Source organism: Nannospalax galili, unplaced genomic scaffold (genome assembly GCF_000622305.1).
Source record: "Nannospalax galili isolate Female #2095 unplaced genomic scaffold, S.galili_v1.0 scaffold274, whole genome shotgun sequence".
NCBI classification, from domain to species: Eukaryota; Metazoa; Chordata; class Mammalia; order Rodentia; family Spalacidae; genus Nannospalax; species Nannospalax galili.
Window position 1 is genome coordinate 2,558,125 of NW_008335435.1, and position 21,864 is coordinate 2,579,988.

Below are 21,864 nucleotides of genomic sequence, written 5' to 3' on the forward strand. Positions count from 1 at the left end.
AGGCAGGCCTTGAACTCACAGAGATCCACCTGCCTCTGCCTCCCAAGTGCTGGGACTACAGGTGTGTGCCACCACGCCTGGCTAAGGTGAAATTCTCTGACATGTTTTGGTTTTATTACTGTATTTTAGAGTAAAGTTGTACTGCGAGCTTTAATTAGCAAAGCTAATTTTTTGTGTGTAATTGTTTTCAAAGGAAGATTACTCAGCCGGCTTTGAAGTTTCTGGGTCGTGCCATGTTCTTCTCGATGGGATTTATGGTTACTGTGAAAGGAAAGATTGCAAGTCCTTTGGAAGCACCGATCTTTGTCGTTGCCCCTCATTCAACGTTCTTTGACGGAGTTGCCTGTGTTGTGGCTGGGCTGCCGTCCCTGGTGTCTCGAAATGAGAATGCCCAGGCCCCTTTGATTGGCAGTAAGTACTTGTAAGGTAACATAAAATATTATCATGAACATGCCTGAACTTGAAAGAATCATGCATAATTTTTTAAAGAAACATTTATTTTCAGTCCTGGGAATTGAACCCATGACCTTGCATATGCTAGAAAAGTGGTCTCTCACCGAGCTACATCCCTGGCCAACTAAAAAGAGAACTTTAAAATATTGTAAACATACTTTCTTTTGTTTTAATAAGCTACTCTATGTAAAAAGTGGGTTTGTCAAAAAAGATCAGACATTTCCCTGTATCTATAGCCTCATCATTTAGGAAACTTCTCTTTATCGCTGTATTATTATGTCTCTGTGTTCTTACATGCCTTCAGGAAAACCAGATTTCAAATGCTAAACATGCTTGATTTTTTTTTTTTTCAAAAAAGAGATATTTAACCAAAGAATCTGAAAAACATGGGTTACATGCTATTTCATGAACTTCTCCTCAGGATATTAGGCTGATGAATGTACTAAGTCCTTTCTCCTAGCTCTGTTTTCTAAATTATTATCCCCTGTATTTCCCTGAGGGACATTTGTGTAAGCCTTTGAAAATTATGATGTGGAACAATAAGTGCTTCCTGCCATAAAAAATAATGAAGCAAGTGAAATGTTTTTCCTGCCAGATGCTTCAGTCTCTCCCTAAGGAATCAGTCTCCAAGTAACTGCTCCCGGTTGTCCCAAGGCTATTGCCAACATCAAGTGACAAGAGAGTGGGTGTGAAAGTCTCCGGATGTTGCCTAGTTGTTCTGGAGAAATAATAGTGGTGCTTGCAGCTTTGCCGTTCCGGAAGACACTTCTTTTTGTTCAGTGTGCAACTGCCATGCTTGGCGTAAAGAAGACTTTTCCCTCAGCAGTTGTGTAGCAAAACAATTGGAGGATTTTGCATGCGTTAGGCACCCTTCTATTTAGATAAAATGAGTCCTAATTGCCCTCTATTCAGGTGTACTATGAACTCAAGAAGTTAGCGTTCCAGGTTTTCCTAGAATCAAACAAAATAGTCTTGAAGTTTATTCCAAAGGTTTAACGTCAGTTAAGGAAGAACACTGTTAGGGAGAAAAGCTCGCTTGCTTTTTCCCTCCTTTTCCTGTTCTTTTCCACTGACTTCTGTAAAATCAGTGAAATAATATCCATCTCTGCTTTTGAAATTAGAATATAACTAGCAAACTTTGAATTTGACTCTAAAAAATTATTCTCTTAGATTTGTTAGTATTTTCATTTTCTGTAAAAATTTGATTCACAATTATTATCCAATGATATTGTCATTGTGACTTTTGCCAAAAAAAAAAATTAACTTGATTATGACTTTCTGTTTGTGTTAAAGGACTGTTACGGGCTGTGCAACCAGTTTTAGTGTCTCGTGTAGATCCAGATTCCCGAAAAAACACAATAAATGAAATAAGGAAGCGAGCAACATCTGGAGGGGAATGGCCTCAGGTAAAGCGCGGTCACCGTTCCTGTATATGGAGAGTTTTTGTATGCCTGTAGACCACAGAGAGCAAGATGCCTATGCCAGGCATCTCTGGCATAATTTGTGTGGAATTAATAAAATAGTCAATAAGAAGTCCCCTTCCTTGCAAGTAACCTTGTTATTTATCAAATAATGCTCCTTGATTTTACTTTGTATCATAACATTTATTCTTAAACTCTAATTTCCATTACATATTATGCATATTTCACATAATTTAACTCACTTGACTCAAAAGTACAGTGTGTTTGCTGAATCTTTTCTGAAATTTATTTAGAGCTTTCAGTTTAAAAGGCATATTATCAAAATAACCCCTTCTCTGGAATGCCTTTTTAGGATAAGGAGGGCAACATTTACTGAGTAAACCAGAGGTAACTGATATTAAACATCCTACTATCCTTGCCCAGATGAAAGCACATGATCTCTAGCAGGCTAATGCTGCAGTGATCTGGCCACCTATGGTAGCATGTTAAAATATGTCCACCTGGGAGGTTCTATAGTATAAAGCATATGAAGAATGCTTTAAAAACAATTGAAGTAGCATTTGAAATGAAGGTTGGATTTTTCTCTTTGGATCCAAGAAATATGCCTAGGATTAATAGGCGAGAGATAAAGCTGAATAGGTAAATTTCAGTACATTTTTCTCATTTTGTAGAACTTTCTCTCTGTCCAGAGGTAAAGTAGTGTGATTTGGAATTCTTTTCAGACACTGACTGAGTAACCACTTGGCGAGGAGAGAATGCTGAGGGATCAGTTCAAAATTTAGAACTGCTAGGTCGCTCTTACTGCCCCTTTCATCCCTGAGATTTTATGATTCGCTTGGACTTACCCCGAATAAGACTATTTGCTATCGTATTTGATTGTCTCGAGAAGCCCATTTTATAAATTGGAGGATGGAGTTACACATACTCATTAATCTTTATTCTGCAAATAATCTGTAAGGATAGCAGTTTGGTCCAATAATATTTTCCCTCTCTAATTATTACAAAACGTGTATTATTAACTGCTTCGCGTATAGGATTTTACTTTATTTTACATACTTGGCAATTACCTAAATTTTAAAAGCCTCAGAAAACCAAGCTCTATCTTGGGGGAGAAAGTAAGAACACAGTATGTCTTTCACAGAGAAAAAAAAAAACAAAAAAACGTGGCATACTAAAAGCTGAAATGCTCAAGATTTAAAAAGAGAAAAGCTATGAAGTTCGATTCCGCAGGCTAACAAGCCAGCTAAGTGTAAAACACATTGCCCGCATTTCCTCCTTCGTTCGCAAGGCCTCCCTGAAATATAGATTGGAAGTAAATATTGTTTAATGAGAAAACAGTAACAAATTTTTTTCGTTAAGGACGTAACCTTGTTTTATGGCTTCTTTTAGATTTATTCAGATCATTTAAAAAACATCAAGAAACGAATGTGAAAACCCAGAAACAAACAGCGTATTTTATAAACTAAGAATATTGTTTATTCAAAGCTTTAATCTATTTTCTAATTATATTCATGGTGACACTACACTTAGAAGAAAACGGGACAATCTGATTTCAGCTTTTATTCGAGTCAAGTGTTAGCCTGTTGCTTCATTTCAATTTTTAAGCATTGGCAGAATTGGTGAAGTCGTAGGAAAATAAAGAGGTAATCTATTAATTAGACTGAAATATTAAATTTATTCCTTTTCTCCCAAGATACTAGTTTTCCCAGAAGGTACTTGTACTAATCGTTCCTGTTTGATTACTTTTAAACCAGGTGAGATAAATTAAATTATGTATTGTAACAACATAGTATGGCTGATTTCTCAATTGATTAAATTACAATTCACAGTGTAACTCATTTGTTCCGAGTATTTCTTCTTCTCTAATAAAAGTTTTCTATTGTTGTGATTCCACAGAACTTACTTCTTTGCTTTCTTTTTTGGTGTAACCTTTGGTTTTTAGTGTCCATTGTGTTTGTGTATATGTCTGTGTGTGTGTGTGTGTGTGTGTGTGTCTATCTTTGTATGTCTATATGTGTCTTTGTATGTATGTTTGTGTGTGTGTCTGTGTGCGTGTGTGTGCGCGCATGTACGTGTGTGTGTGTGTGTGTGTGTGTGTGTGTGTGTGTGTGTGTGTATGCACAGAAGCTTCTGACATTTTTCTTTTTCTTCCAAGGAACCCTCCTAGATACCTGGGGTCTCACGTCATGAAGTAGAAAACCTACCTTATTATCATTTATGTTTGCACATTTTTCCCAGAGCCCACTCCTTTCTCTTTCACAGTAGGAAGGCAGCCCTGAATGCAACCTTCATTTTAGCTTGTAACACTTTAGGATGTTTTTGTATTGGCAACTAGATTCCTCAGCACCAAAGTTCTGGTGCATTTCTAGCCAATGTGATAGCTTTGTTTCAAGCATTTCAGTTCTTATTTTCTGTGTGGAATTTGCCATTGCTTTTTAAATCCTGTTGAATAATGTATATTTGGTAAATGAAAACAATCTAAAAAATAAGTGGTAGCATTATATGTATATCGAAGAATGACTTTAAAATAATTAAATTTTTTTTTAAATCAGAAAATAGTAAATGGATACATGTTTAAGTGGCTTAGGTATGGCATTTAACATTTTGCTTAAATCTTACTTTTAATAACTCCTCATTTTGGTAAATACTTTAACATAGTTTCTGTTATGTCTTCTGTTAAGCTATCATTGTATTTATAGCATTTGTAAATATCTTATTATAAGCCTATTGTTCTTATAAAAACCATGTTACCCATTTTTGATGTGGTTCTAGGAGCCTTCATCCCAGGAGTCCCTGTGCAGCCCATCCTTCTGAGATACCCAAACAAGCTGGTAAGGAAGAACTACAGTATTCCAAATGCTACCTTCTCTAGGACCCCTTTTAATATCTGAATAGCTCTGAGTGGGTGAGTCATAGAAGCCACCATACAGATTAAGGCTACTGACAATCTGGCTTTAAAAATTTTGCAAGATAGACACATATTTGTGATGCCAGTCCTAAATGTTCTTTGTAATGATTAAGCTTCAGGAAGACATTTCTTATCCTCTACTGGACTATCTCTGTGATGGAGAGATTAAAGTCCTTGATTTAGGATCTGATTGTACTTGGACAGTAGAAATTTATGACTTTTATGAAGCTTACAAAGAAACCTTTCCAGCTTCGACTGTGGGCAAGGATGAAAATAGCAGGATAAATATGGGGGAGGCTTGATCTTGAATTACTGGCTCAGTACTTAAAAGCTGTGTGTCCCTTGCTAAGCTTAATTAAGTAAGAAACTATGATAAAAAATTTGACATTCTATCTCAAGTCCAGTGTTGACTCAGGAAATCATCTTTCTGTACCAGGCAGTCACTTTGTTACTTTCTGCATGTCAGTCATACAGCCATTTTCCCAGAGATGAGGGTTGATTGTGGAATGATTTTACTAAAGAATTGTAAAAAGGCAGGATGTAATTGTTATATATACTATTTAAGATGAAGAGTTCTTGGTCAATTCAACTTTCTGTTCAAGGGCTGATTTCTCAATTGAAAATCTATAGTTAAAAAAGGAATTAGACTTTATGAACTTATACTCATGGCTTGGTCTATAAATTTAAATTTATCATATATTAAGATGTTTTCACTATACAGTACTTTATTTACTCTTTTCTCCCAAATAGTCTTTGAGAACTGATATATTCTAGGTTTTTTAAATTTTAGTTTTTAATTTGTTTAAATTTTTTAGTCTTTTTGAGACAGGATCTCCCTGTAGCCCCAACTGGCCTGGAACTCACTATGTAGACCAGGTTGGCCTTGGACTCACAGAGATTTGCCTGCCTCTGCCTCCCGAGTGCTGGGATTAAAGGTATGCACCACCAAGATGCCCAGCTTGTTTATATTTTTATGTACGAAAATTAGTTTTGCAGATATGCTTGTATTGGGGAGAAAAATAGCTGCACATGTACAATAATATTTTTTTAAATGTTAAGAAAAAAATTTTCCATAAAATGATAGAGATGTAAGATGATCTTTGTTGCAAATATATAAAATCTACGTAGTTAAGGAGGTCAAGTCAGTTCATTGTACCCTCACAGTTACGTGCTTATTTTCATTTTTAAAGTTTCATTTTGTTCCCGAAAAAAATGTATGCGAGTCCTAATATTAAACAAAGCTTCATTTTTTTCCCTCTAGACTAAGGTTTTGTTGATGTTTTGTTTTGTTTGTTTTGTTTATTTTTTTGAGAAAGCATCTCATGAAGCCCATGCTGGCTGTGAACTCATTATGTAGTTAGAAATGACCTTGAACTCCTGATCATCTTGTCTCCATCTCTCAGTTGCTGGGATTATAGGCGACCATACCAGTCTAGACTAACAGTTTGAATACTTTCATTGTTATAGGATACTGTGACTTGGACATGGCAAGGATATACATTGTAAGTCACTTATATAATTGAATAGTTTATGTAAACTTTATTTTAATAAAGAAGAAGATAATTGATTCCTTCTTTAAAACAAAAGGTTTCTAATCGGTCTTAAATATTGTAATTGATATTTCTTTAGAAAGCATCGCTTTCTTGCTCATTAATGCCTAGTTACATTAATGTCCATTAATGTCATCTGTCAGGTTCAAATAGGTTTTCAAGTTTTTGTCTACAAGTTAGTAAGGAACATTCCAGAGACCTTGCTTGCTTCCTACTTAGCTTGAATTTTGCACTTTCCACTGCATCAAGTGGTATCTCTGTCCGTACTTTATGACATTGGTTTAAGCATTCTTATTAATTTAGTTTCATGACCTGAAATAGTTGTGATATATCTATGTGTTAAGGAAATGACTAACCAAGATTTCAGTTCCATTCTTAGATTTTAAAAGCATAGGGATCAGCACTTTCTACAGGCTCTTAGGAGAGGTGAGGAATGGTTTCACTACTAAAGCTGAAGTGAAATAGGCCTTTTGAAAACAGCAGGGTGTGCAGAAACCAGTCTTCTTTCAAGATCTTTTGTTTTGCTCCCACTAGAAAAGTTTGAGCCTACTTGAATTTTGATGAGAACCATTTGAAAAATGTGGATTTGAGAATTTTCACCAGGGGCTTGCACTGTTTTGAGACCAAAAGCAGAACTCAAATAACACTGCTGATAAATAGGTGACAACATTTAGAAATATTTGAAAGGAAGCTGTTTGCTTTCAAGCACACTGTGGACTTCCTACATACCATTTGCATGGACTTAGATTACACAATCTCATAGACTTCAGAAAATCCTGGGGATGAAGCAGCACATAACTGCTTTTGTGTGCACATCAATTTCTATGAAATAATACATTTGAATCAGCGTAGATAACTTATGGGTCCATTGAATAAGCATTTGATACATATTAAGTATTTATGTTCATATTGTATTTCAGTCCTTGATAGTGTAAGTTAGGCCTATGTAGACAGTGTATCATCTTTAATTCTTCACAGACTCAATTTATTCTTTAGGCCAGAATACATGTTTCTTGCCACTTCTAATTTGGAGTTTCCAGTTTTTAACTTTTACACAAGAAAAAACTAGGAGGAACACGCAGTATGAGCATTTTAAAAGAAGCACCTGAAATTTGGGGTTACATACTCGTAGCTTCTGATGTCTATCGTACTGGGATCCTTTCTTGGTTAGCTGCCCTGTGGAGATAGTGACTTTGGGTTCACTATCTGATCTGTTGTTATGCAGCAGTTCAGGCAGCTGTGAAGGTCAAATAGAAGAAATCTTTCTGGAAGGGGGATTAGGTGAAAAAAATTGGGTGACTTAGTTAATACAGGCTTCTAGCCTGGGAAATGTGTGATAAAGGGAAAAAGGGAATTGGAATGTGACTTCAGGAAAGACGGTGAAAGTAAGAGTCAAAGATCTCTTGTGATATAGACGAGCACAAGGTCCTTAAAAAGCCCATGTTGGTCTTGTGCAAATGCTCCCTGGCACTTACTAATGGCAAGTCCCACTTCCACCCTTCTGATCTACTTAATATTATTGCTAGCCCTGCGTCTATTGGTTTTAAATCAGTATTCTCAGTTGCTCTTCTCCAAGTGTTCAGATTCTTGGAAAGAGATATTACACCAAAGCAGATATCCTAAGGGTGATGAGACGGGGGTGAGCCTAGAGAAGGGGCAGAGCCATGGAAGGCTGTTTCCTAAAAAGTGGTTTGTCTGCAGTGTACACAGACACATTTAGTGACATAATATGTGCAGTTTCATTTTTATAGCATTCATGCTTTTTCACATTTAAAAACATTTTTATTAACTCTAAGAATTTCACACAGTGTGTCTTGATTGTATCCACGCCTTTCCGATCTTCTCTCAGATCCATACACCCACCTCCCTATTCCTATGCACCCAACTGCGTGTCTTTTTCTTTTTTTTTCTTTTTTTTTTAAATCCATACAATCCAGTTTGTGTTGCCCGATACTCTTGGATGTAGCCATCCCCTAGTACATGGCCAGCCGACCAGGGGCCACACACCCTTAAAGAAAACTGCCTCTCCCTCTCCCAGCAGCTGTCTGTTGTCAGTAGTTCTGCTAGAACTGGGGCTTCTTGCTCACCCCCTACCCCATGCTAGGATTTTTTCTGACTTGGGAACGTGCTGCACGCTGTCACAAACACTGTAGGTTCATATGTGCAAATGCCCTGTTGTGTCGAGAAAACACTCTTTCAGTATAGTCACCCATCCCTCTAGATCTTACAGTCTTTCTAAGCCCTCTTCCAGAATGATCCCTGAGCCTTTGGTGGAGGGGTGTGATATAAATGTCCCATGTAGGGCTGAACACTCCATGGTCTCTTACTCTCTGCTCATTGACTAGTTATAGGTCTCTGTTAGCCATCATCTACTGCAAAGAGAAACTTCACTGAGGGTTGGGACATGCTTTTAAGAACAAATTATGTATCTTCAAATACTTGAAATCCAATGCTTTATGTACATAATGGAAGAACAATTTACTTGACTCTAGATGGAGTAGATGGACTGACTTGGCTTAGATGCTATACATAGTAAAAGATATTTTTCTCTTTCAGATGAAAAGTGTGAAATTACCCCATTAATATTTTACAATGAAGTATTGCAATTCTAAATTTACTTCCCAAATTCCTTCTTTTTTATAAAACGTTTATTAAATTTGTTTTTCAACCATCCTTCACGGGTACCATGTATCTGACTGCTTTCCCCTCCTCACCCTCTCTTTTATCTCCCCCACCGCTTGTCAACCCCCCTTCTCCTCCCTGGCCCCCTTCCCACATGCCTGTCTTTTTGTTTTGTAATTCACTGATATTAGCCAGGGCTGTCTGTGTAATCATGGACTGAGAACTATCCACTGGAGCCTGGTAGTCTTCCAGTGGCTACACAGCTGAAGACATTGAGTGCCCTTCCCTGGAAGCCATCAGTGACCAATATTCCTTGTTAAAATTCCCAAGTTAAGTAAGTCCTTTCAGAAGAAAGAAGTTTTACAGATATATCATTCTTTAATTTCTTAATGAGAAAAAAAAAGTTTGACTAGTTGTTTTCTTAGACATATGGTCTAATCCACTCTGCCTGATTTCTGGGTCAACTGTCTAAAGAGGTTAAACTGAAAATCCCACAGAAATCTTATCCAGAATCTAAATACAGACTGGAAAGCTTCAAGTCAGGGGCATCTGTTTCAAAAACTATGTTTTGTGGATCGGTTAACCACTTTAATGAAACCCTTTGTCTAGATTTACAATAAAATCAGAAAGTTTTCAGAACATTTCCATATGACTCAGACCTTTATTACCAAGACAATGTCAATAAAGATTCTCATTTTAAGGAAAAGCTCACTGATTTAAAAAAAAATTTTAGCAGAAGAGTTTAGAAATACAGTGTTCACTTAGGAACTTTCTTATAAATACATTTACATACCTTCATATTGACTTTGGGTTCTTTCTAAGGCACTTGGACCGGTCAACGGAAGTGCAGGTTTGGAGTTTAGTCTATTGAGCTGTGGCTTGGAGTCACGATTCAATGCAGTAACTGCAGTCGGTGATTTAATCCTTGTGTAGCAAGAAGAGTTGCCTACCTCAGAGGAGCATTAGAACCGAAACATTTATGAGTCAAAATCCATGTTAATTGTGATGTGGGGTGCCAGCATGTAAAGTGAGGGTTGAGTAATTTTAGCGATACTTAACATGGCCGTGGAAGAATAGCCTTCTCTTTTCCTTTTGCAGCATCCAGCTTTGTGTACTTACTTTCTGTCAGCTCTTCACAAAGGTAGAAATTGAGGTAAGTCATTCACACGTAACTTGGAACTTAAGATGCAACCTTTTCTTTAATTTTGAATTTCTAGCTTAGAAAGACAGATGTAACGGGCCACTGTAGTTAAAAGAAGCCCGGGTGTTTTATAAAGTGTCTTTTAAAATCCATGCTGTCAGATTTAGCCCATGGAATCATGTTAAGAAACACATCTAACTTCTTGGAACTTCCAGTATGTCAGTCACCCTGTCAGGCCAGATCCTTACTCTTGTTTTTTTTAAATTTTATTTATTTTTGTTTTTTAGAAGAAGCATTTCATTTCACCTTTAAAGTGGCTATTAAATTTTTCAGTTCATGATTGAATTAATACAGTTATACAATATTGAACTCAGTATAAACCCTGTAAGACATAAAATTGAATGAGTTTTTAACCTTTAAGAAAGCAGATCCTTACTCTTTTTAATGCTGACCCATGCAAGCTGTGTGGCATTTAAAAATATTTTATTTATTTTTATTTTATATGTATGAGTGTTTTGCCTGCATGTGTGTAAGTGTACCTGTGTCTTGCAATGCCTGCAGAGGTCAGAAGAAGGTGCTAGATTCCTCTGGAACTGGAGTTACAGATGGTTGTTAACTGCCATGTGGGTGCTGGGAATCGAACCCAGGTCCTTTGTAAGATCAGTCAGTGCTCTTAACCACTGAGCCATCTCTCCAGCCCCAGCTTTGTGTCATTTTTACACCTGACAAAAGGAGCAAATGGAGCCAGATGTGGTGGCACATGGCTTTAATCCCAGCACTTGGGAGGTAGAGGCAGGAGGATCTCGATGAGATCAAAGCCAGCCTGGTCTACATAGTGTGTTCTAGGCCAGCTGGGGCTATAGGAGACCCTGTCTCAAAAGACTTCGCCTCAAGAAAAGGAGCAGATGGTAGTTGGTAATGCCAGCTTCCTTGAAGACCTGGTTCTATGAATACTGAGAGTAATACTTGGGACTTGGGCAAGAGACACTGAGGTTAGATGCCTTCATTTACAGAATCCTCCTATACTTGGGAAGCCTGAGGAAGTGGCTCACCATTCACAGGACAGTCTTTGAGTTGCAGGGGCAGGTGAAGAATGAAGGAATACATTGAAATTTTGAAAATCTGAGCCAGACTTTTAAGCCCCCAAATAAGGGTTCCAAGTAACAAGCATCTTTCAGAGTACCCCTCATAGATAATCTTTCCATTAGTTTTATCGTACACACGCCCACTTTTAAAACCAGTTTAGTATCTGTCAGCATGATCATAAAATACAGCACAACTCTACCTCTTGGGATTATACTTGGTTGTTTCTAGGGAAAAAGATTAAAAATGTCTAATCTGTATCCTGAAAAGTTGAGAAAATACCCATACAAGCACAGTGATTCAGGGTTCTTATCTCAATGCTTCTCAGTGCGTTTGAACTGTCTGATAGCTAAACTCTGGTTTTCTCTGTATATCTCCTAGAACCAGTAGTCATGGAGTACATTTCTGGAAACTTCATCGTATTATTCCCAAGTACTCTTCTTTCTTTAGTAAACTGTTTGATAGTCTAGCTCTATTTTCTTTTCCTACAACAACTAATCTATACTTAAAACAACTTTACTATCACCTCTGCAAATTTAGAAGACATATATACACACACACACACACACACACACGCACGCACACACATGCAAACAGGCACACACACATGCACACACACACTCAAACCAACCAGCATTTCCTCTAAATTGACCCTTTTCCAGCTAAAATAAGATCTAGCAATAGATGTGGAAATGCGCACGGAACTGTACTTTCCTTGTTTGGCGTATGTGTGAGGGACGAAGCTGCATTACAACAGGGGTATGTAAGTTCCTCATTTTGTGCCCTGACTGCTATTACCACATTTCCTTTCCATGCCATGACTTTCTTTCTTTAAAAAAAAAATTACAGCATTTGCATTCTCCGTCTGGTAAAGGGAAGAATGTATTCTTTGTTCTGTAACTTCACAAACAAAGTGACTTTCAGTCTGCTGAAAATAGTTGAATCCGTAGGGAATTCGTGTATTTGAATTGTGGTGCAGAACTGGAATTTATGAACTCTGAGTTTAGTACTCTAATTTTATTACATTTATTTTAGATTTATGATTCTATCTTTCACAAATGTATCTCCTAACTGATTTTTGCTTTATTTTATGGTACCGGGATTTAACCCAGGGCTTCACACATGCGAGGAAAGCGTTCTAGCACTGAATTTTATCCCTAGCCCTTTTGATTTTATTTTAAGATCAAGTATCAGTAAGTAGCCTAGGTTGGCCTCGAACTTGCAATCTTCCTGTCTTAGCCTCTGAGACTAAAGATGTATGCCACCACACCTGGATCTATTGAATTTTTAGTTCTCCCCTATTTGACTATAACAAAGAAGTGCCTCCCCGCAGTCTCCCAGGCCTTAAAGATGGCCATATCCTGCAACAGTCTCTAAAACTCCAGTCCTTGCCTCTGAGGCCCAGACTTTTTAACTGTAAGTTCTATGGCTGAGCTTGAGCTGCCTCGCATTGAGCCTGGCTGTGGTCTCAGTTTATTTTGTTCCTCTAATTGCAGGTGTCCTGGTAGCTCAGAAGCAGCTCTCTCTTTTTGTTTAAAGCTTTATTTAATCAATTTTATTTAAAATTGGTGGAAATTTTGATTATTGTTGTGGAAATGCTTTTAGAACTTCTCCAACATTAAGTAAGCCTAATTCAAGACTTATTATTCAGAAAATGGTATTAGTTTTACATTTTAAAAGTGAACTTTGAGTAGATTATTATGATTATCATTAGTTTCTTTTTAAAAGTGTTTTATTTATTATTTTTATTTTGTGTGTGTGAATGTATTGCCTGCTTGTATGTAAGTGCATCTGTGTCATGCAATGCCTGTGGAGGTCAGAAGAGGGCAGCAGGTCCCCTGGACCTGGAGTTAGAGATGATTGTTACCTGCCGTGTAGTTGATGGGAACCAAACCCAGGTCCTCCGCAAGAGCAGCCAGTGCTCCCAGCTGCTGAGCCGCCTCTCCAGCTGCAATTATTAGTTTCTTAAAATAGGGAATCTTATGCTATATCCCAGGCTAATCTTGAACTAGGTAGCCCAGGCTGGCTTTGAACTCACAGCAGCCCTCTTCCTTCAGCTTCCTGAGTGTTGGGATTGCAGGCGTGAGCCACCACACTCAGCTTTCAGTGAGTTATTAAAGTAATTTAGATGCTCTTAGTTTTGTGAGTTATAGGACATTTCAGTATGCCGAATGTAGGATGCAAGCTTCATGCCTGTGGAGTTTGTCTCTGGCATCCTTGAGCAATGATGATGTGTGCGTCTACAGAGAGTTCTACTGAAGTTATTTTTTGAATGATAATGTGGTCTGTTTAGAAAGTGTCTTCTAGCCCAGCATGGTGGCACACACCTTTAATCCCAGTACTCAGGAGGCAGAGGCAGACAGCTCTCTGTGAGTTCAAGGACAATCTACATAGTTCCAGGCCAGCTGGGGCTACAGGGAGACCCTATCTCAAAAACAGACCCCCCCAAAAGAGTCTTCTAGTGCTTACATTTACCAGTTAACTACTTCATAAATATGCCTTGATAAACATAAAGTTTAGGGACATAGGGAATGTGATAGCTGATAAGAGATACCACAGAATATTATAAAAATTAAAGGCCTGGTAGTTTATTTCATGACAGAATTCATGCTGAATCAGACTACATGGGTAGCTAGTTTATGAATGGGAACATGACTTTCGTATTGACTGTCCAGATTCCTTCGCAATGGACAGTATGCATTCAAAGCATATTGACTTAGGAGCCATCTAGTAAGTTATAGATACAGAAAAAGTATTAATCTGTAGGCATATAGATATGTATTGCTTTAAGAAAATTCCTTTACAAAGCTTATAGTGATTTTTAGAGTAGTTAACATTAGGCCTCAAATACTTTATAGAAGGCAATTCATTGTCTTTGGTATTAAAGATGGATATTTTTAATTTAAAAGAATATCTGTTTTGAGAAAGGGCTGTTATTAATAATTAGTGTTATGACCAACACCTGCACACACACAGCACCTTTAGTTCTCCAAAGCGCCCGTTGCTTAGGGAAGGTTGAAATACAGTAATTCAACCAGGATATGATCAGAGAAGTGCGTTGTTAGGCAATTTCCTCATGATGTAGCCATTAGAGAATGCACTAATTAGAGGGACGAGCCTGCCAGACAGGGAGGCCATCTACACTGTGTGGCAGAACTGTCACTTCTAGGCCATATGCCTGTTCAGCACATTACTGTGTTGAGTCCTGTAGGCGGTTATGATCCAGTGACTGTACACCTAAGCATATGTAAACAGATCCATTATAACCATATAATCATCAGCTATGTTGATGATATTTTTAAACAAAATGTTATGTTGCATAATGCCTGTATAGTTGCATAGTTTGTTTCAATATCCAAACATTTAAAACTTATACTTTTGAATTGAACACAGGCCTTTTAGAAAACTCCCATCTCACAAGTACACACACATGCATACCAACCGCATGTATGCTTGTTCTAACAAATCTACTTTGTTCTGGAAGTTGGTAAAGTTCTGACATTTGCAAGGATTCATAGAGAAATGGAGTGCTATGAAAAGATTTAGCTAGATTTTTTTTCTCTGTTTTTTACTACCTGCCTATGTATGTTCATAAAAAATCACTTAAACTTCTCTAAGCCCGTATTCTCCTTGGCAAATGGGGATAATCACACCTTTTTGTCTGGTGGTGAAGATCTAACAAGGCTACTTATGTGGTAAGTGTCCATTAAGTGTTAACGTTTACTTCACACTTCATCTGGCACTTTTCTTTGGGAGGGAAGCAGCAAGTGTTGTTTGTAAATATCTTCCTTCTTTGCATTTTCTCCCTGAAGATTTAATAAGGAAATCATAATAACTGTAGTTGCGCAATTGTTAGGACTGATTTAAAATGCTTTTTTCTCTAAGGGGAAAAATCATCATAGTGATGGGCTTGAAGTTTATTCCACCTCCTCTTCTTCCTCAATCGTTAGTAGAAAGAAAATGTGCTTAATATGGTCAAGAAACAACAAGCAGCCTAGCTTCACTGGTGCTCAGCGCTGGTGTAAAGGACTGTCACCAGTTAATAGGTAGCTTTTCCTCTATATAACCCAAGAAGAAGTGGTGCCATCGAGTTAAAAAGCACAAGCAAAGGGTTAGTCGGGAAACGTGACAGCTAATCTTTTTAGCAGAGACGGGCTGTTATGCAATGTAAAGTATGGTGAAAATTGGAGAATATTTAAGGTAGGGAGGGAAATGGAGTCATAGAACTGGTCTGAGGTTCGGGGGAACCAGGGACAAAGGTTCCCATAGACTGTCTTTTTTTTTGGAGTTCAAAGTACAGCATCATTGGCCAAGGCAGAGTGAGATTAAAGTGTAACTGCAGCTTGAAAGCATGGGGGTCTGTACAACTTCCTTTAGCAGCCCTCCATGGTCTCTCACAGGAGTGGGAAGGCAGAATCTAAAGGGTGACTAAGAATTTGTGGTAGGCACTGTAGGTGAGGCGGACATGGGGGATTTCAGGTGACACAAAGGCTGTATGGAGGTGTCTGACTCACAGGTCCAGTGTAGATGGACAGGCAAATGTTGCCAGAGGCACTAGATGTGGGGATGAGTTAGGTCCTGATGTGACTATTAAATCGTCACATCCTATGCAAGATCAGATTAGGGAAGAACTAACTGCTCATGGATAGTGAGGGGAATTGAGTGAGTACCGAGGATAAGTGCACGTGGGTCCACAAGAAGGTAGAACAGAAAGGGGAAGTGAGGTCTTAAAGTTCCTGCTGGGTGCAGTGTATTTGGGGAGCTCGATAGATCATGCTTTTTTCTTTGATCTGTTCTTCTAACGAAAGGATGTCTTCATGCTATGAGCCTTGAATAACTACACAAAGTAGAAATACTGGCATAGATTGCCAGGTCCTTCGTTAGGAAAGCTGATTTTATTAGAATTTACATTGAGAGGATAGAGAGATGACTCGGGGTAAGGAGCACACACTGCTCTTGCAGAGGACCTGAGTTTGGTTCCCAGCACCATGTGGTAGTGCAGTTCACAACTACCTGTAATTCCAATTGCAGGGGATCAGACATCCTCTTCTGGCCTCTGTGGGTACCTTCACACACATGTAAATACCCCTCCCCAACATACACATAATTAAAAATAAGATAAATCTTAAAAATTTTTATATTAAGTTGCCTCTAAGACCAAAGAGTGTCAAATCCAGGTTTTTAATTACATTGTACTATGTAGAATGTATTTCCTCAAGAACAAAATGCCATTCCAATATGATAATTTCCAGGTCATACTTAGGAAAGGTAATTTTATTAGAATTTACACTGGAGAGGATAGAGAGATGACTCAGGGTAAAGAGCACATAGTTGCTAGTTGATAGTTATTAAAGTCATTTTATGGCATGTTACCAGCACTAGTAGAAACTAAACCTGTAGTTATACTATGTTGGATAACAGTATAGAGGCAATTTATTTTTAAGTGTTTTTAGTATGTGCTTTTATGACTTATAAATCAAGTGATTGAAAATGAACTTTTTTTTTTTTAATCAAATGACTTGGGGATTCAAAACTTTGCTTCCTTATGTTGTTTGGTTAGAAATTTTATAAACACCGATTTTAACCAATTGTCTTCTTCTTTGAACCTTGTACTGTGAAACTATAATACATTTTACTAGATTAGGATGGAGGGAAGTTTTAGTAATACTAATTTGCAGTTTGGTTTTCTGGTTATTTAAGTGATGTGGGGACCTCTGGTGGCTTGCTTTATTTTTCCACTTTAAAGACAGTGTTCAGTAGCGACTTCCAATTAGAAAGGGCCTTAGAGATTATGGAGTCAAAGTTACTCTTTTGACAGAAGGACCAGAAGCCCATAAAAGCTAAATGCCTTTTCCTAGAACACTTATCAGAGCCACAGCCAAATTCTCTTTCTCCAGTGTGCCATTACTTTCTAGAAGAACTTAGAAGTGGGAGAAATGAAAAGACATCCTATTCTGTAAGTCCTGCACATTTATCTTAAAAATGTCCCACACTTCCCAGGAGTGCTCCATTCTCACTCCTCCTAGTCCAGGTCTCCTGGTGTCTCCAGGGACCACTGAAGAATCCTCAGCTCTTCTGTTCACAGCCTCTTCCTCTTTGGTATATCTTTGGCACCCTATACTAACATCACTGCTCAGACACGGGGCTCTCACCCTGTCATCCCGCTTTGCTTAAATATCTGAGTCTCCGGTGCCCTAAGATTTTGAACATGCTTAACAATATTTGAATATGGATCCATTTGAAAAAAAAATGTATTTCTTTGTACAAATCTCCTTCCTTCAAGTCTTAGCCCTGCCTTTTATGTGTGTTCTTGACTCTACTGTTTAATTTCTTAAAGGCCCATTTTCATCTTAAGTGGAAATGGTGGACAGAGAATTGAGGCAGCTGGTTATAAAGTCTGTAAAGTGCCCAGTATAGAGTAGGTAGCTGTGATTTGTTGATTTACCATTAGATGATGGATTCCTACCCCACTGCATGGAAAGCTTCCTGGGGGCAAGGGATTCAGTGCTAAACCTTCAGGGCTTAGTGCCCTGCCTGGCACATGAGATACCTCTGTAGTCCAACAATATTTCTTGAATGGACTTGAGTTATGATACTTTGAGCAGCTACTTCAATCTTTGTAAATTCTAATCCATTATGATAGAAACAGGAATTAATGAAATACAGTGATGCCTGTGGAACTGGGAGCGTGGTTTCTGGTTCACAGGTGTATTTCAGTAAATCAGTACTGGAGAAATGATGCTTACCCGTTAAAAGGCATGGTCAAGTATTGTTCTTTCTGCAGAGCATTCTCTACCACGTTAGCTTTTCTGCGTGTACCTTCTCCCTAGCGATCACCTCCTGCTTTGACTACATTTCTTTGCCCCCTGGCAGAATTGATCATTTCCTACTCCTTGCTCTGATGATGTAGGAAGAATGGTCTAATAGGAGAAAATAAAGTCTGACAAACCTGAGATGAATCTGGGCCACGTGACTTTGATAACACTGGGTAGGTGAGTTAAGTTTTTAAACCTCGTCTGTAATTGAAGTAAAAGAGGTGAGATGGTTCTTAGTATATGAGGTTATTATGTGTTGGTCTAGCCTATTCAAATGTGGATCTTCTTTATAGAAGAAGGGTCCTAATAATCATTCCTGGAATATTTAAGTGCTAACAAAAATTATATAACTTGAATATGGCAACAAAAACTTGATGTTAGGGGACTGGAGATGGCTCAGTGGTTAAGAGCACCGGCTGCTTGTGCAGATCTGAGTTTGAATTCCAATGCCCTCATGGTGGCTAACAGCTGTCCATAATTCCAGTTCCAGAGGATCCTATTTTCTTCTGGCCTCCATGGACACTGTATATCAAGGGTGCACTTACATACATGCAGGCATAACACTCATTCATATTAGAGAAAAAAACCCTTGATCTTAGAAAACCATAAGCATAAAGGACGGGCTGGGGAGATGGCTTAGTCAGTAGAGTGACTGCTGCACAGTATGAGGACCTGAGTTTGGATTCCTAGCACCCATGTTAAGGCTGAGTGTGGTGGCGTACATCTGTAACCCTAGTGCTGGGGTGTGGGGACAGAGACAGAAAGATCCCAGAGCTCACTGGCCAGGGTAGCCAGCCAGTGAGCTCTGGGTTCAGTGAGGGACCCTGTCTCCAATATATATGGTGGAGAGCAGTAGAGGAAGACACCCTGACATTGACCTTTGGCCTCTACATGCACGCACATACGTGCACACGTATTCACATATGCATGCACACATAAACTTCATACATATAAACACAGGCAAATGGAAAAAAAATAAGGACTGTACAAATCAGGCATCACACAGTATCAGGTAGAGAAAAAAGAAAAGCCAAAAATGATAAAACAAAAATGATAATAAACAAAGCTACAAAGCCAATTTTGAAGTTTTAATTTTTTCTTCATGTTGGCTCTCTCTGCTTCTTTTTTTTCATTATTTAAAATTATTGATTTCTTTTGTGTGATTTTCATAAGGAACATCCCCAAAAATCTTATTCCTCTTTATACCTACATCACAAATGGCACCTTCCCATAGCCTCCCCCTACCACTGGAGCCCATATATTGTCATCCCTGTTACTGTCCACCTTGTTGTCAGTGCCCCCAGCCGTTCCCCTGTGCAGGTCCCTCTGCTGAGTCTACTCACCCTATCTAGAGTCCCTTGTTTTAGGAAGATCAGCTCTTTCTCATCTAGCAGCAATCAGTTACCATGAAGTTTTAATTTTTTGAAGTAGGAAAAATAACAAAACAGTCTTCAAACAAAAATAAAAGTATGGTTGATGGGATGGATGGGACAGATAATACTGTAAAATATATATATTTTTAAAAAAGAACATTTTCATATAAACTGGGAATGAAGAACATCAGGATAAGATGTTAGGAGCAGCTGCTTTATAAACTCCAGTGTCACAGTGAGGCCAGTGACTGACCGTAGCCCTCTTTTCAGAGTTGGGGAGACAGTTTAGGAAAGTGAACACTGCCAGACTTGTGTGTCCTGAGTCCAAGCCCAATGTCCTTCCATGACATGCAACCTGTGTTCTAGAAAGACAAAGGTTGAAACTGATTGATTGATAGTTTAATTTAGTTAGCATTTAATGTCTTAGGCCTAAGGAGTACTATGAAAAATATGTTTGCCTTTCAGTTTATGCCTGTTCAAGTTCCAAGTGATGAAGAAAAAAGTGATCCTGTTCTTTTTGCCAGTAGAATCCGGAATTTAATGGCACAGTAAGTGTCTACTTGACATTCTAATCAGTAAATAATTTGAAAGTTACTGGTATGTCACAACATAACTTCATGTGCTTCCCCCATATTTCTCATTTTCCAACTCATTTGGTGAGTAAAATAATGTGCTAAGGAACACAGCCAGTACAGTAATCGCTTTCCCGGCTACATTCTCCATTCTCAAACTAGTAGAATTATGTTTCAACTAGAAATATGGAGAAGGGTGTGATAACCAGAAAGGCCAGTCAGTGTCTTCCGCAGGTGAGTTCTGCCACGTTGGCCTGTCATTGTCACACAGCATTTTGTGATGGCTTTGGACATCCTTTTAAGGCCTGCTTTCCAGCCCCTAAGCTTCCCTATAGCCGCCGAAGGATGGATGTTTCAAAAGTGCCCAAAGGAAAAAGGTTTGCTGGGGGAGAAGACATACAGAAGAGGAAAGCAGTTGCCCTTGTGATGGGGTGGTGATAGTAGAATAGGATTTAGAGGCTGTATAACATGGAGTAAGTAATTTCCTGCACGTAAGGGAGTTTCAACTGGCCAGTATTTCAATTAGATAAGTCACCCCATCTTGTAATGAAAGAATTTGTTATCTTATTCTACTGAGGCAGCCTCAGAGCCCCCCAGATGTGTACCCTCTGCACAGGCACCACGTCCCTCATCAGCTCCACTAGGAGGGTTGGAACACATAGACCCAAAACGCTTTTTCTCCCCTCTCAGTAAGAATTCAACAGAAACTCTGAATTTGACTTCATAGCTGAATTTTGCCTTGTAGCCAGACTTTACATTCACATCTGCCTATCTACCCATCTATCTAATTCCGACATACACATATATCGTATTTCACAGCATAATAAATTTATTTTTTAAACAGGATAAATGTTTATTGGAACATTTTTGCCACTATGTGTACTTAGGTGTGCTTATTTTATCGAGTTTCTAAACAAGCTACAAAAATTGTTTTTATATTTTTTCTTTCACAATGTAAAGCAAATTTTGTAGCTGTATGTCACCTTTTGTCTAAAACTGAGGAAATAAGTACTAAGGACTGAAAGGGTTTATATCAGGTATTTTGGCTTCCCAAAGTAAGCCTAAAAACTAAGAGGGATTTGTACAAGTGGCTTTTCTTGTATTGAGATAGGGGTGAGTAATGGTCTTATATAAAGAATAAGTGAACAAGTTCCTGCCAAAGCTCCTGCTCCTTATACATAAAATGGGAACTGAAATTATTGCCTTGTTCTTCACATGGTTGTATTATAATGAGACTCAAAGTAGGAAAAATATATGATTTTATATATGATAAAACCATTTGAACATGTACTAGGAAATCTCAGCTCTCTGGAGGCCAAAACAAGAAGATGGTAAGTTCAAGGGCAGTCTGGCATACACACTGAGATCTTGTATTAAAATACCAAAGACAAAAAGAGAACACTGGGTGTGCTGTTTGCCATGAAGGGCACTAGGCCCTTCACCCCCATTATTTAGCATCTTACTCACAGCAGCTCTATGAGGTAAGAAAATCTTGGGTTTCTAAGGAGTTTTTCCTAAAACCATACAAAGTAGTGGCTGAGCTGGGAAGCAAACCCACAATTCCTATCACCAAAGCCCAAACCATTAATTATGTTGCACGATTTATTATATAATAAATTATTATTATTGTTCCAGTTAAAACACAAAATAAAAATTATCAGCTACCTTAAGCAAAACAGATCCCAGCATAGACATGGGGAAGTGGGTAGGAAACCCCAGCCCTACCTAAGGAACTGTTGGCAACCAGTGACCACTGGGAGGGGGAGAGTCAGTCTCTTTAAGGGTGAGATTCTTGATAGGTTGATTAGGCTGGAGTGGATAAACCCATGCTAAAGGGAATTGGGGACACAAACCCGGCTCTATAAGCCTTAACACATATATTAGAGTATACTAATATATTATATAATAACTAATAGTATAATTAAT

The 21,864-nt window shown here is 38.3% G+C and overlaps 1 protein-coding gene across 1 annotated transcript in view; it reads left to right on the forward strand.

Annotated features, from left to right (window-relative positions):
* Positions 1–21,864, forward strand: part of Lpcat2 (lysophosphatidylcholine acyltransferase 2) — a 77,254-nt gene that overhangs the window by 17,489 nt on the left and 37,901 nt on the right. Inside the window, exons 3-9 of the mRNA XM_008830088.2 lie at positions 194–411; positions 1,747–1,859; positions 3,568–3,628; positions 4,647–4,705; positions 6,250–6,284; positions 10,053–10,107; positions 19,832–19,914. Of these exons, the coding sequence (XP_008828310.1) occupies positions 194–411; positions 1,747–1,859; positions 3,568–3,628; positions 4,647–4,705; positions 6,250–6,284; positions 10,053–10,107; positions 19,832–19,914 (624 nt within the window). The remainder of the gene's footprint in view (positions 1–193; positions 412–1,746; positions 1,860–3,567; positions 3,629–4,646; positions 4,706–6,249; positions 6,285–10,052; positions 10,108–19,831; positions 19,915–21,864) is intronic.